General features: G+C 46.0%; 1 protein-coding gene across 1 annotated transcript in view; it reads right to left on the bottom strand.

Moving 5' to 3' along the window:
• LOC121459044 (uncharacterized protein KIAA2012 homolog) overlaps positions 1-16,280 on the bottom strand; it is a 102,929-nt gene extending 86,649 nt beyond the window's left edge. Inside the window, exons 1-3 of the mRNA XM_041668545.1 lie at positions 16,209-16,280; positions 9,566-9,580; positions 6,864-7,130 (exon numbers count right to left, since the gene is read on the bottom strand). Coding sequence (XP_041524479.1) covers positions 6,864-7,130; positions 9,566-9,580; positions 16,209-16,280 — 354 coding nt within the window. The remainder of the gene's footprint in view (positions 1-6,863; positions 7,131-9,565; positions 9,581-16,208) is intronic.
• Positions 16,281-16,927: the final 647 nt, after the last annotated feature.

Here is a 16,927-nt window from a genome sequence, read left to right as displayed (position 1 = left end):
ATTTTTTTCTGCAACTCCAGTTTCTTTAAGTTCTTATTCATTTTCTCTTGGTAATTTCCTGAGTGACACCTGTGTAGTGAACAAAGCCACCTCATTGGATGAACAGACACATTCAGGGAAAACCAGGATCGCCGAGGAGGCCCGTTAGGGTGAGAGCTATTCCAATACGTATAATGTGGGTAGACACTAGGCAAAATACGGAAGAATGACTTAGAGTAATTACAACCTCTTCTTTTGAAAAGATTTATTTATTTATTACATATGCAGCGTTCTGTCTGCATGTATGTCTGCGTGTCAGAAGGGGACACCGGATCTCATTATAGATGGTTGTGAGCCACCATGTGGTTGCTGGGATTTGAACTCAGGACCTCTAGGGATAACCGCTGAGCCATCTCTACAGCCCCCAGAGTAATTACAACCTCTTAAAAGTGCATCTTATACATAATGACAGTGGAAAGGCTGACAGAAAGAAAATATTAAAATGCTGGAAATAGCAATATTACGCTGCCGGGCTCAAGAATGTGCACATCATTCTTTTTTATATTAAATTTAAATCAAATTTCTAACAATACGGTTAGATCATATTTATAAAGAGGAAATCTAACTAAACTTACGGAACCCACCCGTTTCTCTTCCATATTTTTCCGAGTCCTCTTTTCACAAGAGCGTCCTCCCCCGGTAACCACCCACTCAGAGGTTACTTGAGAACAGAGAGGGAGACAGAAGGGAGCCTGGGAGGGAGTTTCTGGATGAGGGAAATAAACAGGACAGCAGGAGGCTGCGGTGGGTTCAGGCTGCTCAGCCTGCCTTGGCTTTGCCAGTCAACCCTCTGCTGGCTTCTTCTGAGACGAGTAATTAGCATTCAGGGAACAGCCTGTTAGCCGCTCCACCTTTAATGAGAGGCTTGCTTGACGGGCTGCCTTTTCTGCGTCTACCAGGCCTCTCCCAGGTCCCTGTGCCTAGCCTTGCCTCTGCAGTCCTGTCTACTTATACTGGGATAGAAGGCAGCTGAGCTTAGGGCTTGTATGTCTGCTCAGGGCGGCAGGGCACCAGGAAGGTCAGAATGGCCAGGCCAGCCAGCTGCTACCATCCTGGTTCCGTGTGTAAAAGTCCACAGGGGGTGAAGAGAGATGCCCAGAAATGCCAGGGCTGGCAGGTAAAGCTCCCCACAATTCAGCCTTCCCCAGATTCTGCAGATGTATTTTGCAAGCCAAGAGTCCATGCCTGGCTGATGCCCCTGTTTCCCTCTGCTTGCTCTGGGCTCCTGCTCACCTATGTCTTTATTTTTACCACAAGATTCTGTTTAAATCCTTCTTCCTCCAAGAAGCCGCTTTTCCAGTCAGAGGCAGTCATGGCGAGAAGACGCCAAAAGCACGGACAACAAAAGCACAGTTAGACAAATGAGATTATTCCAGAGTCACAGGCTCTGGCACAGCAAATCAACAGAGTGAAAAAGCCTGCAGAATGGAGTGTTTATAATACAAAGTATTTCTTCTGACAAAGGGTTACTATCCAGAATATAGAAGGAACTCAAAAAAGTTTACTAAGAATTCAGTTTAAAAATGGGCAATTAGCCAGGCAGTGATAGTGCACACCTTTAATCCCAGCATTCTGGAGGCAGAGGCAAATGGATCTTTGTGAGTTCAGGCCAGCCTGGACTTCAGAGTGAGTTCCAGAATAGCCAGGGCAACACAGAGAAACCCTGTCTCAGGGCAGGAGGGAGAGGGGATTTATGCAGACACGTCTCAAAAGAAATTAAAACAGGTAAGGGATTTATAAGAAAAATGCATAATGCCATTAGCTGCAGAGACATGTAAATCAAGATTTCAATAAGAGATCACCTCGCTCCAATTAGAAAAACTGTTATAAAGAATAAAAAGATCCAGGGAGGTAGCTCATGGGATAGAAGTGTTTGATGCTAAGCTTGGTAAGCTGGGTTCAACCCTTGGGACCTACATGGTAGGAGGAAGGAACCCAAAAGTTGTCCTCTGAACTACTCATACACACAAACACACACACAAGATAATGCATAATGCATGTAATTTTAAAAAAGCCGAAAACACAGGGGCTGGGGATGCGGTGTTTGCTAGCATGTCACGGCCTTAGGTTCTATCTCCAGCCAGACAAGCCAGGCATAGGGTGCTTATCTGTAAACCTAGCAACCTAGAGATGGGAACCAGAGCGTCAGAAGCTCAAAGTCATTCTCAGCTGCGTGGTGAGTCTGAGAACAGAACAGAATGATCTTTAAAAAGGACAAAAAATGACTGAATACCAAATACTGGTGAGATACGGAACAAAGGAAGTTCTTAGTACTGTTGATGGCGTGTTAATCGGTATACAGCTGCCACGGAGAACAGATTGGAGGTCCACAAACACTGAAAGCAGATCCAGCTCACAATCAAACCCACTACTTGGCAATGTCTGTGCTGCCAAAATAAACGTAAAAGAAAATAAAATCACCCATACCTGTATTCTTACGTTTATTTTGGCAGCAATAGCTAAGACATAGAATCATCCCAGATGCCCACGAACAGATAGATGAATAGGTAGGGGGTCTTTCTCCCATGGGTGTTGGGAGCCCAGCATGAAGGTCCTTGCACCCACAGATCTCCGGAAAAACCAGGAATGTTAAGCACACGGGATTGTCCTTTCAAAGGAATGGATGTGGAATCTGTTCTTCATTCAGAAAACTGGGAATTGAGGTGATTAACAGCCTGGTGATCTGTGTTACCTGTTGGGCTAGACCATATGAGGCTCCTACAACCTGGACAGTCATTTAGACTACTGGGTAATAATTTCCTAATAATCTAAATGGCTCTTACATTATCTGCATTGCTAGGAGCTCCCCCAAGCTCCCATAACCAGCAACCAGAGGTGTCTAATAGCACGAGAGATCTCCTCCATAGCTTTATGACCAGGCCAGATCCTTCCTTAGGCCCTTACGTTAGTCCAGGCAGCCTATCTCTGGAACCCATCTTCTTGGAAAAAATGGCATGTACCCTGAGATGAATTCTGATGTAATTATGCCTCTTGTGCACTGGGGATTATATTATGCCAGGAAACTTTTTTTTCCTAAATTATACTGAGTTTAAATAGGCTGGCGTTACACCACCTGGCGTTAGACTTCTCTAGAAGGTTTGGTCCAGGTTGACCAAGTCAATTTGAATCGAGTTTTTGTTCTCAGCTCTTTACAGTTCATTTCCCCACCTGACACCTGCAGAGAGTCCCTCGCGGATGCTGTAAGAAGCAGACCAGGCTGTAGACTAGCACTCTAGTGCTCTACCGCTAGGTAGGAGTGTGTGTTAGGAGGAGGCAAGAAGAATACAGAAAGAGAAAGTTCTGGTGCTCTACAGCACAGTGGGGTGGCTGTAGCTCACAAGAACCAACTGCCTATTTTATCAATAACTAAAGGGAGATGCTCCAAGGCTCCAAACAGAATGGGATGCTAAGCCAGGTCAAACACCAGTTCTCCTGTTTGCACACACGTATGTGTGAGCAGACATAGCACATGTGTACTGAAACACCACACTGTACCTCGTAAGTCTGTACAGTCATTATGTATAAGTCAAAAATTAATGTATGCATTGTTGTTGTTTCTGGCTTTGGATTGGTCTTGAATCCAGGCTGGTCTTGAAGTTTTGGGTTTAAAGATCTTGCCTCAGCCAACCGGGTACACAGGACTATAGATGCAGATCACTTTACCGGCTTAATAAGAGGTTTAAGATGGGGCTTAAGAGATGGCTGAGTGGTTAAAAGCAATAGTCGCTTTTCCAGAAGATGGCAATTCAGTTCCCAGCACCCACATGGCGGCTCACAACTGTCTGTAATGGTTTCAGGGAATCTAATGTGCTCCTCTGACCTGGAGGGCTCTGCATGCATACGTGCAGAGATACATGCAGTGATACACAGAATACATGCTAGCAAAACACCCATACTAATAAAATAACTGAAAAATTATGCAAAAAAAGAGGTTAGGACAAAGTCTAAGGGAAGCTGTGAGATATCTCAGCTTGAATGTTTCTGATGGGACGCTAACTCTCTTGGTTTGATCACAACACACTTTATATATGCATCTAATTATCACTCTGTACCCCATAAATACATACAATAACTCAATAATAATACAAGAATCAGAACGCTCCCCCTCTTCAACTGTTCCACTGCATATACTCCAGCTTGTCTCGAAGATTGCCTGTATCATGTCACTGAAACATGAATTAGAATTCTTCACCAGGATGTGCCCTCCTGTTGGATGGATGTTGTGGCTCCCCACGACAATGCAGGCCACGAATATGCTCACTCAACCTCTATCTACTGGTTATCTGTGATCTGCTAGGTGTTGTCATGGCTACTGGTTGGTTAGTTCCTAGCTCAGTTGAATCGGGGAGACCCAGTGTCTCTACAGCTGGGCCCATGAGCCCCACTTTTTGTAATTTTTTTGAAGTGTGGAAATAGATGGTTGTAATGGTTGTGCGATAATGTGAATGTATTTGGTGCCAGCATGTTTGTCACATAAAAAGGGTAAAATGTATGTATGCTTTAACACTCTAGGAGAATAGATCAAACCTTATAAAGAATTAAAAAGGCTATCATGCAATTAGAATGATAACAGGTGCAGCAAATCTCGGTATTAGTCATTATTATAAATGCTCTCCAGAGTCAGGGAGATGGCTCAGTAGGTAAAGGTGTTAATTGTGCACACCTGATGACTTGAGTTTAGTCCCTGGAACCCATATTGAAAAATCTGGGTGCTTTAGCATGCATCTGTAATCCTGGCATTGCTATGGTGAGATGGGAGGGAGAGACAGGAGCGTTGTCAGGGAGCTTTGGGTCAGCTAGGCTGGAAAACAAACCCCAGCAGCAGAAGCAACAAGGAGGATGCCGGCTTAGCAAAGTGGAAGAAGAGAAGTGACTTGCGTAAATTATCCTCTGATTTCTACATGTGTTTCATGATGTGTGCATTCTCACACATACATACCTGCACACTCATACCATGGCAGATACACCCTCACAAACAAACAAATGTTAAACACAGAAGGAATTTGATTTAAGGCATTGTTTACAGGTGATTGGAGTGTGCAAAAGTCAAATAGATATTGAGGCAACATTGAGATCCACAGTCTTGGGGAGTTGATTCCACCCTTTTCTAGAAGGACAAAGAGAAGAGCAGGGTTGAGGGTTACCCACAAGAGTCTGGAGCAGGTGTGGGACTGCAGGTGTTTCTTGTCAACTGGGGAAGAATGGAAGGGGAACTCTCCAGGCTTTTCCCTTCTTCCTCTCGTGGTCTTCTCCCAATGTGCCCTACTGGCAAAGAGCTGGGATGTTGGCATGGATGTCTCTGGAATTGTATGGCGCCTTTGTTCAACCCCATAAACAGAGCAGAGCAAGAGAACAAGCAGGCCAGGCACAATGACCTCTGGAGGCCCTTCAAGTTCATAGACAGCAGGATGCCCATGCTAGCCAGGGAGAGGTCCAAACCCAGGTTTGGATCCTGATTCTCTCACTCACTGACCTCAGCAAGACACACCACCCCTTTAAGCTTTGGTTTCCTTATCTGCAAAAGAGCCAGCGTGGTGCTAAAGCAGAAAGATCAAGTATTGGAGACCAACCTGGGCTACACAGTGAAATCCTGTCTTTAAAGGATAGATACGTGTGGACAAGGAAGGTTGCTGAGAAAGCCTGTATCTCACAGGGGCGTTGGGACGACCAAACTAAGCAATAGCTTAAAGTCGCAGTAAACATTTAATAAATATTTCTCTTTCAACCGAGAATTTATGACTTCATGGTAAAGGGCAGTGGGGTATTTGATCAGGGCCATTATGTCTCTCAACTTCTGAGAGGGAGGGGACAGAAGAGGTTTTCCTTTCGGAGGGTCTGCAGCGTGATTAAGACACCTGGTAACCACAGTGGGAGACTAACTAAGAAACACTGAAAGCATGCACAACCAATTCGCACAGTGCTTGCCCTAGAGGAGGTATCATCCCATTCGCTGCTCTAAGAGACTAGTTTGCAATGCACCATGGGATGTGGAAGGAGGAAGCCGGGGTGTGTTTCTGCCCAAGGAAGAGGAAGAAGATTGTGAGGTGACATGTTCTGTTTTGAAGAATGTGTAGGAGTTATCCAGAAACATGCACAAAAGTTGAGTTGAGAAAAGGGGTTGTTGGGGCGAGCTAGTCTGCATTAGAAGAGGATTTGAGGGGTCCATCATTGAGATGGTGGGATGAAGTGGGACACGGATAGACATGGAAGAGAGAGTCAGTATGTGAAGGGTCTGCTATCAAGAGCTAAAGTGTTATGGGGACTGAAAGCCTTTGAGACTAGGGAGTAACCCACCCTCCCCACCATCCCCAATCTAGAATTTCAGAGTGATACATCTTCACAGACTCTTTCAGGGCCTCCACCAAAGGGCTGATGCATGTGGTTTAGAAAGCAGGGGCCATGCATGCAGACAGAATGAACCAGAGGACAACAGAGATTCCCCTTAACAGTAAATGCAGAACAGAAAGAGTAGTTAACTTCTGCTGATGCCAAAAGACTCAAGGTAAATAGTTAAAGAATTCTCATTTCCACAAGCTAGGAGCATCAGAGGTTGAATTATGATACTCGTGGCTGTGAGCAGGGTTTTGTGGGTTCTGATTACAGTCTGGTGTCCCCGTAACTGAAAGAGAAATATGAATTGATAATACCAGAGTCCTTTTACTTTTGAAGTTTTCCCCATAAACGATCTGTGAGCCTCATGACAGTAGTTCTTGGCATATAGACAAAGCTGGAAGTCTGAGTTTCATGCCCTGGGGACCAAGAAATTGCATTCAAAGCTGCAGGTGCATTTATGAACACATCACCAGCACCTTTCCCAAACCCACCTGTCTCCTTCCATAAGCCAAGATGGCTTCTTTGAGGTCTTGAAGCGTGTGCAGTTCAAGGTCTGGCTTCTTCCAGTGACCTCTTCTCCTCTCTTTGGGTGTCCACGCTGACACAGCTAACCCCTCTGAGTACAGGATCAGCGCCCCCTTTCTTGTGCTGAAGGTCTTAGGAAGAAAGAGGCTCCAGGAGTGCTGGCTGGCACTGTCTCCATCCTGGGGTTTGCTGACTAGGACATAGTCTTCCGGGGACTTCCAGTTCAAATAGTCCTTTAAGGAAAGGAAAATGCCTTGATTAAGACACTGTGGAAAATCCTTCTGTAGCAAACACTGTCTCTGCAAAGTTTTCAGCTTTCAAAACTGTGTATTTATTTATGTGTTGTTGTAGGAGGCCACTTGTTTGTTTCCTGGCCGCCCAGACTCCAGAAATAATCACATAGAAACTATATTATTTCAATCACTGCTTAGCCCATCACTTAAGTATGTTGCTAGCTAGCTCTTACATCTAGTATTAATCCATTTCCGGTATTTTATATTTTACCATGAGGTTCGTGGCTCACCCTGTCTGTCTCTGGCGGTGGCTCCACGGCTTCTCTCAAACTCCGCCTTCTTTCTCCCAGCATTCAGTTTAATCCCCTCCCCCTAGCTAAGTTCTGCCTTGCTATAGGTCCAAAGCAGTTTCTTTATTAATCAGTGATAATCACAGCATACAGAGGGAAATCCCACATCAATTGTGTACACACATGCCCAACCAAGTGCCACGGCATGTGTAGAGGTCAGAGGACAGTGTGTGGGGTCAGACTCTGGCTTCCACTTTCTACAATCCTATACACACCTGCATTTAATTAAAAATAATAAAAGAAATCTTAAAACACACACACACAGAAACCCAACACAATAACAAAAGTTAGTAGAACTTGGCGCACAAATCCATCTTATTCCACGCAACTTTCAGGAGATCCATGCCTGCCTGCAGACTTTCTACAGAGCGCAGTACAGGTTACAGGCCAATTGCATCTCCTGGTAGGCAAGCAAGCAAGCAGTCAGAACTATCAAGGATGATAGACGGCTTGGACTAGTAGCCAGTTTAAATATGAGAAACCATTCCAGCCCACTGCCATTTCAGCTACGCACAGAGAGGCTACCTATACATTCCAGATCATGGAACATTGCCTAATTTGGCTATATATAGGAGCCCATAAAAGAGTTATATACTTTGTAAGTGTGTGCCATCGGCCACTGAAGTCCTTTGAAACTTTATATATCTTTTAACACAGTGAAGGTCAAATATCATGGCAAACCTCCACAAGGATAGAGCTCTCTGTTTGACCTATGAAGTTCCAAAGTACCCCAAAGTGTTTATTGTTCCTGGTGGGCCTCAGGAGTTAAATTATGCCACCTCTTTAAAAATCTCCAAAAATGAGATTTCTTTTGTCCTCCATGAAATATGAATCCCATGTGTTGAATTCCACAAAGTTCAAAACAACCACCCAAAGGCAAAAAAACAAATAAATAAATAAATAAACCACCAGCATTTCAGCCTCAGAGCACAGTGCCTAAAAGGCAATAGCAGTCAGTTCTCCTAATATTGCCTACAGACCAGGTGGGAATTCTGGTCTTGAACCAAATTTTCAGTCTCCAGACAATCCAGATTCTCCTTCAGGCTCAAGCAAAGGCAATAGGGCGTGAGGGTGAGCCAGGCAGGCTGTTCCCGTGGCAATTATGGGGGTCAGGTGAAAAGGGAAGATCTGCCAGTGATCTCTACCATCTTGGCTCCAACATTTACCAAAACACAGCTTGGGAAGACAGAATGTCCCTCCCCATGCTCAAAATGTGCTCTCCCTCCACTCCCCCCAAGTTCTAAGACTCACCTCTGGTTCAAAATAGACTTCCAACTTCTGTTTGTCCTGGACCAACTTCCCATGTCCCCGGCTCAGGAGAGAGAGACCGAGCATGTTTCCTCCCTGACTACACCCTCTCTCAAGAGCAGTTCATCTCGGTTTTGAAGGCTGAAAACTGGTCACGCCTCAGGGTTTCCAAAGCTCAACAGCAAACCAAAAGAGACCCCGAACATTGGGCTTTTTATGAAATGTATTTCCCCTCTCACAGAAACCCAGGATCTCCCAGCCACACAGTTTAGACAGAGCACATCTTTGTGGGGAGGAGAGCAGAACTGCAAGGCTCCTCAGACAGCAGGCTGTATACCCTGGGCTCCTGTGAGCCCTTGTTTTGTCCCTGAGACCTGGTTGCTTTGCTACAGAACCACATGCATCTGCGAATCTGGGCCAAGACACCACATCCTTCTCATTGTGAAGGGAGGTTGTTTCCTGGTTGCTACAGCAGCACAGGGAAATAAAGTCTTTTAACCCAGGCAAAGGCACTGCTGCTCCACTGGCTGGGGTGGGGGTGGGAAGCTGTCCACTGGACATTGAAGGGACTGGACCAAGACCTGGGGGGTAGGAGGTGGGGTGGGAAGCTGTGTTGGGGTGTCTTTTTCTAATGGGTGTTCATCTTGCTTTTAACAAGCGTCTTCCCTTTCCCCTGACATGTGAGCCTGTCACTGCCAACTATTAACAGACTCAGAGAGTCCTCTAGGTCACAAAAAGCCACTCATGATGTGTCCCTTGGCTGTGCCCCAGGATCCCCTGAACTGGACAGAAGGCTTCATTTTACTCATGGCTGCTTTGTGTGAGTGACTGGGAGACACCGGCAAGTTCTGACTTCTTTGCATTTCTGGTTCTCAATGGGGGACATTTTATTTCACACACACACACACACACACACACACACACACACCAAGACTATACCAGACGCACACACACCCCACCCCCGCACCTCCCACACACCAGGACCATACCACACCACTCTTGGGCCTAGAATGTTAAAAGTCCTGCAAGGTGTGACTGTCTTGCATAATGAACATCACTTGGCACCCTTGCTTGCTTCTCTTTGATGATGAGCACAAAACAAGCCAGTGGGGGCCAGGAAGTCAGAGGACCCTGTGATTGGTTAGGACCCCCTTTTGACCAGGGAAATCAAATGGCTTGTGTGGATGCCCCCTGATGGTTGGTATTCAGAAGCGCAACAACTTGCGGGCCTACCTACCTATCGGTTTCCTCTCCGTGGAGTCTTCCCAGGGCTCCAGGTCTTTGCCCTCCACCCCCACCGCAAGGCAGGCTCAGACCTCCTAGTGTTAGACCTCATGCTGTGAAACGAGATTGAGTGCACCTGGGGAATTAAAATCTTGACCACAGAGGTTCAAAAATGAGTTTAATCAAATTAACAGTGAGGTAATGCTTCACACTTGGGAAGCTGTAAACAAAGCAAAGCAAAATAAAATAGCATTGATGAGGGACGCAAAAACTCAAAAACCCTTGTACATTTAAAATGGCACATGCTTGCAGAACGATGGTGGTAGCACACACCTTAATCCCTGCATTTGGAAGGCAGAGGCAGGTGGATCTCTGAGTTCCAGGTCAGACTGGTCTACAGAGCCAGGACAGTCAAGGCTACAAGGGTTTTTTTTTTGGTTTGTTTTTTTGAGAAACCCTGTCTCAAAAAACAAAATAAAGCCAAAAAGCAAGCAATAATAATTAAAATAAAACAGTGCTATACAAACAAAACAAAATAAAACAAAAAATAAACAACAACAAAAACCAGGCATATAATCAACACATTGTCCAGTAAGTCCATGGTTGGATATATTCCTCAAAGGAGTTTCTGGAAGCAGATGCCCAGATTTGTCTTCCCCGTGTTCATAGCCGCACCGACTGAAACAGTTAACACATGAAATCGATCCAGTTATCCATTGACACACAGACGATTGGATGAAATTTGACATATGTAGACAATAAAACATTTTATTCAGCCTTAAAAAGAGAAAGAAATTCAGAAATGTGCAACCGTACAGATGAACCTTGGGGACATGCCAAATGAGATACGCTAGTGACAATATTGGTCAGGTATGGAGGATGTTACCTACATGACCTATCTAGAGTAGTTAGATTCACTGGACCAGGAAGGGGGACGGTGGTGGCCGGAGGTTGGGGACAGGATGGGAGGAGGGGGAGACACCGAGGGAGGAGAGGGATGGATGGGGGATATGCAAAGTTAGTGTTCTGTGCAAACTGCCTTTGGGAAAATGAAAGCCTCTGGAGAGTGCCTCACCATAGGTTAAGTGTTCTTAGTTCTAAGGAACTGTTAACTTAAATCTGGTTAAGAATGATAAACCTCTGTATCGTTTATCACAACTAAATTTTTTCAAATATATAGTAAAATTTCGAAAACTGAATCAAACACTTGTTAATCCAAGATGTCAGCATAGCCTGAAATGACCTGCTTACAACAAGTGGGACAAAACCCTTTGAAACCAGGGCTCTAAATAATTTCCAGGGGTCTTAGGCTACAGTCACACCTATCAATACCTTTTTAATACCTCTTCAAAAAAGAAGACCCTTCACAAAGCTTCCTAAGTGGTAACTACAGCAGAGAGGAAGCCCTAGTCTAGAAGAGTACCTCTTCCCTGAAAGACAGCTGTGTTCCCAGAGCTGGAGGACAGAGGGTGTTGGGGGGCATGAATGGGGGGCCATGGAAGACTACAGATAGGAAGGGTTAGGGTGGGACCTGAAAGGGCGGAAGTTCAGTGGGAAGATGTGAAGGTGGAGAGGGGGAAGGATGAAAGAAGACATTATAGGAGGCAGGCACACAGCAAATGGGTGACCTCTCTGGTGGCCATCGCCATAAAGGTCAGGTACACACTGGCTTTTATTCCCTAGCCCTTTCCCGTCCTCTGTTTTAAGACAGGGTCTCGTATATCCCAGGCTGACCTTGAAATTGCTGCGTAGCCATGGTGATCTGGAATTCCTGGTCCTGCTGCCCACTTAGACGGGGTTTTCAAAGCAGGGGGGTGATGTGATCCCATCTGGGGCTTTTGAAAGGGAAGTCTGAGAAACTTGTAAAAGGTGATGGGAAGGAGGGTGCTTATCTCATGAACCTCTGGGTGAACTCTCAGGACTTGTAACCCGGGCCAGTCTTCCCTTGGACTTGACTGAACTCGTCAGACAGGTCAGGAGTGACTAGTCAGCTGCTATATGACCGTTGAGCGAGGTACAGAAAGAGAAACTCCATCAGCTGCAAGAAAACAGAAACCTTCAACATTTTAGAAATGGCATTGCTAAAAAGAGTGTGAGACACCTCAGAAAATTTTAAATTACAGTATCGGGAGGATGCTGAGAGAGAGCCGCAGCTGCCAGCTGAGCGGTGACTCTGCTTCTCTGGCTCCCACGAACGTTCTTTGTGTGAGCCCCACAGACTCTGAAACGTTGATTTGTCCACAGACAGTGAATGGGACACCAGGAAGTGATGGCCGTTCCAGTCTAGTTTCTCAAGTATCTTGCTTGAGAAAAACACCCAGGTGTCTGAGTGACCCTCTCAAGGCCCAGGAAAGGCAGCTAGGCCTCGCTGGGGTTGTAATCTGTGAGCAGACAGACCCCAAGCCACAGCAGGCCTCTCCTAAATCATCGTGTTTACATCCGTGCTGTTTCATATGGACAATGAGCAGATCTACGGATCAATTAATAGGCATTTAAAGGCATTTACCCAGTCCCCACAACAGTTTATGGAAAGTGCATTCAGAAAGCAATCGAGGTTATTGCCATTCTAAAGTGCTTGGGGATCCCAGATGAAAGGCTCTCGTAACCGGGAAGTATTTATAACTCGAGAAGGAACCCTCCACACCCGTGTTATACAACACGGCCACCACCCCCTGGCATGCCTGACCTGTCAGCCCATGCGGTGAGCATGTTTAAATTACACTGTAAATTCTATAGGGTGGAGACCGTGTTTTTATGGTTTGTAAAGCATCATGAATAACCATGGTACTCTGTAAATAAATAAAAACCACATGAAACGATGGAAATAGATGCCTCACCCCCTGAGTGTTTGGGAATTTGTCCCTAGTTTCAAAGTCTTTGGGTTCAATGGATGCCACTCTGCAAAAGTGTTCTGGGAGATGACAACGGGATTTTTGTTTCCCCCTTGCCCCTTTACAAAAAGTGTGTTTGTGTAATTTTATCTATCTTCGGTCTACAGGATCCACCGTTGCGGTCTTAACTTTCTGAAGAGCACAGAGAGAATAGTTTCACAAAGCTACACAGAGGTGACATGGGACCTTCCCTGAATTTGGTTCTAACTTGTTGTTTATACTAAGGTGGTGGTCACTATCCCTAAGAGACTCCTTCAAGGCTAATATTTGGCTTTCAGGAAGGTGCCACAATTGCGGCACAGGGCATAGTCTCCCCTTCAGTCTTGGGATGCTGCTCTCTCTCTCTCTCTCTCTCTCTCTCTCTCTCCCTCTCGGACGCTTGCCCTCTGACCTGACTTTCTAGACTCCATCCACTCTTACATCACCTGTCTAGCTCCTCTTTGAAAGTGTTTTTTGTAGATTTGTCGGGGTCAGCTCTCAACTTCTTGAACTACAGGAAAGGTGAACTGAAGGTCAAGAGAGCTAAGCACAGTGATCGCCACGAACACCAAACACAGGTTCCAGGGGAAAAAAACCAAAACTGAAAGACCCTAAAAAGATAGCCTCTGCCTTTGACACGTCATGCTGCCTTATACCGTGAGGGCTCTTTCACAGAAGGCCTTATTCTACACCCCCCTCTGTCACCCCTTGCACATAGTAGCTGCTCACTAAACATTTAGCGGTTCACTTTGTAGCACGCTCAAAGAGATGAGTAATTATCTTTGAGCCATTAAGAGATATAAATAAAGAGCATTAAGAGTTTAGGTCAAAGCCTGTCTTAGTAGCTGGTAGTTTTCTTGGCTGCAGTACAAAGCTTAGACTCACAGGTTAAAAGCATCAACCAACCCAAGGCTCAGTAAACAAAGGCAGAAAGAGTGTGGGAGATTCAACCCTCTTGACCTGTTGGGAGAAGCACAGGCTTGCTAAGGATGAGTACCTGACTTATTCAGGTTCTAGAGTTAATTTTTCACGTGAGTCTGGTCAGATGTGAAGGAAGACAATGCAGAAAGCAACACAGAATACTCTGGAATGTTAGGAAGGGAGAAGGTTGCTGTCTTGGCCCCCATAGCCTTTCTACTCTTAAGTGTAAGTCAAGGCCACATACCCTGACTGGCTCAGCACCAGGGATCTGCTTACTCAGGGTCTGTTTGAGAGGTTTGCTTTGAGAGTCGAAAATGCTTAGTTCCTCTAAACATCTTTGCTGCAGGTTTCCTTTTCTAGCAGGGACACTCATAACTGCGGACTCTCAAGCTTATGGTGGGTAGACAGCAAGTTGGTAGGAGAACACCAACGGGCATTCTTGGTTCTTTAATAACAGCAGACTCGGCCAGTAGCTCCATCAAAGGTAACAAAAGTAACAATTCCTAGGGACTGATTAGGGCAGTTCTACCAATGGCAACAAAAGTAACAATTCCTAGGGACTGATTAGGGCAGTTCTGCCAATGGCAACAAAAGTAACAATTTCTAGGGACTGATTAGGGCACTCCATCAATGGCAACAAAAGTAACAATTTCTAGGGACTGATAAGGGCAGCTCTATCAATGGCAACAAAAGTAACAATTTCTAGGGACTGATAAGGGCAGCTCTATCAATGGTAACAAAAGTAACAATTCCAAGAACTGATCAGGGAGGAGAGGGCAGTTCTAACAGGAGCCAGACCACACAGGTCTTTCTCAGAAACCCTACAGATTCTGCTGGTCTCAAGCCATTAAACCGCAAAGATGGAAAAGAGAATGTTTTCTCTGTGTCACAGGTTTACAGTCCTGTTTGCTTGTTGAGACTGGGTATCATTGTGTAGTCCTGGCTGGCCTAGAACTTGTGTAGACTGGGCTGATCTCAAACTCAAGATATTCACCTGCCTCTGCCTCTCAAATGCTGAGATTAGAGGCAGAGGCAGGAGGATCTTTGTGAGTTGATACATTCTAAGCTCCAGGACAGCCAGGGCTACATAGAGAGACCCTGTCTCAAACAAAACAAAGCAAAACAAAGTTTCATTGCTTATTGTTAGAATGATGCTTATTTAAAGGATAAAATACCCGACAAAAGGCATGTGCAGCCAATATTGTCTCATAACACAGACTTCACAGGAACAGCTTCCTACTATCAGGCCACGGATGGAAGTTTTGCCGTACAAACCGATGCTCTGAAGGTCACTCTCCCACAGAGGAGGCAGCAAGGGAATTAGGCTACACAACCAGACACTTCTCCGTCAGTTGCCCTCCGGCTCACTGTTTAACTCTGTGACAAGAATAATTTCTGTTTTCTGACTTCCAAGGGATCTGTCTATGAACTATTCCCTAATCATTTGAGAAATACTAAGTCAATACAGAAAAGACATCTTTGGGAACAAATCGCCAAGTTAAAATACACATTCTCCTTCCGTTATCTGCTCACGTTAGTAAGATTTTGTTTTTGAATGTTCAAGTTACACCCCCATCTGTGGCCCCAACAGAGCCAGAACTGATAGTGAAGCAAAAGATGTCAGGAAGCCTGGGTGTTTCCAGAACATTCAAAGTCCACACGTTGCTAGAGTTTGCATTGCGAACCAAGAAGCCCCTAATTTCCCAGGGACTCCCCACTGCCCATGGTCAGCTTGCATGGATTCCTTCAGGGAAACACACAGGTTCTCTTGTGAATTAATTTTCAAGCTTCTCTGTAGAGATTGCTTAACCAGGCAGTGCAGAAATTGACGCCAGTGTGAAGGCCTGTTTGGTGTTGAGAAAAAAGGAAACGGAAGACGAGGGACAAGACAGTATGCATCTCTGGGAGGTAGGCGAGGAGACCCACCCATGGCGATTTTGCTTGTCCTTCATTTCTCCAGAGGGCTAGCCTGTGCCTATGCCTCTCCGGGCAGCATTTTAAAAATGAGGATAGGCTGCCAGTCTCTGGCTGGTCCAGGAGGCTCTGGGGATACAGGGAGGGAGGAAGCGGCTCTTCCTCATCACACAGAACACACTGTGGCAGCAGAATCTGCTTTCCTGAGGCCAATGGCCAGAAGAAGCCCGGCCACAAGCTGGGAGGAATCATTAGTGTAGTAACACGAGCATTGCCCTCTGCAATCATGTGATTGCCAGCCCTGGCTCATCTCCCCTGGGGATACCTACCCATCCTAACTCTGGTCCGGGGGAGTTGTCAGTCAAACAGGAAGGACAGCTTTGCCGTAGTCATTTCAGTGGGAGGTGCTAGCAGCCCGGGTGACTTGGCTCTTTGGATTTTACCATCCTCCTCCCGACAGTCTGCTTCTGGTTAGGTGCGCAAAGGGTTAACCGGCCTGGTAGGACTCAGCTGCCAAACGCGCCCTAATGCTCACTCCAGCAATCCCAGGCTTGTATGCTTGTATTCTTACGCGGCTGGAGTGGCCTGTTCGTGGCATCTGGTTCCCTGGCAACAGCTTTCATTGGCTCATTCAAAGAGCTTTCTTCTTAAGAAATCTCCGACCGAGCCGCCCACCGCCAGTACTAATCACCATCTCCTCCACTCCTAGCTCGGGATGCAGCTGGTATGAAAAACAGCATCTGTGGGCGCGGGGTCGTTCCGCCATGATTGGGCTGACCACACTTGCTTTGCCCTGGTTTTCGCCAGGACTAGGTGCAAGAGGTTTGCCTTTCCCCTGGGACTGAAGGAAAAAGACTTGCCGCCAGAAAGTTTCCCAGCGCGGGAGTTCTTTGTTCGGCAGAAATTCCCGACTCCTTGTGATTGACTAGCTGCTTCCTGAGCTGGTCTGTGCTGTGACTTTGGGGCTCAGGCGCTCTGACAAGGGGCGTGGCGGAGCTGAGAGAACCCAGACAAGAAATCCAGACTGTGGACCGCTTGTCCCCGGCCAACAGCAAGCCGGGACAAAGTCTGTCTTCCTTAGAACCTGGGGAGCCTGACAGCTGCTCCACCCTCCCCCAAGATGTCAGCAGCTCCAGATTTGCTGAGAGTGGCAGCAAAAAGGAGCTCTTGATTCAGTATTTTTTTGGGGAAAAAACTTGGCTAGCGCCTCTAATAAAGAAGAGAACTCTTTTGGGATTCCCGGCCTCACTGAGAATCATGTGGAGTTGTT

This window comes from Microtus oregoni, unplaced genomic scaffold (assembly GCF_018167655.1).
Source record: "Microtus oregoni isolate MIOR12 unplaced genomic scaffold, Mior012 000018F_ref0000195, whole genome shotgun sequence".
Taxonomy (NCBI): domain Eukaryota; kingdom Metazoa; phylum Chordata; class Mammalia; order Rodentia; family Cricetidae; genus Microtus; species Microtus oregoni.
The sequence above is the reverse complement of the archived record's forward strand: the minus strand, read 5'-3'. Positions and strand labels throughout refer to the sequence as shown.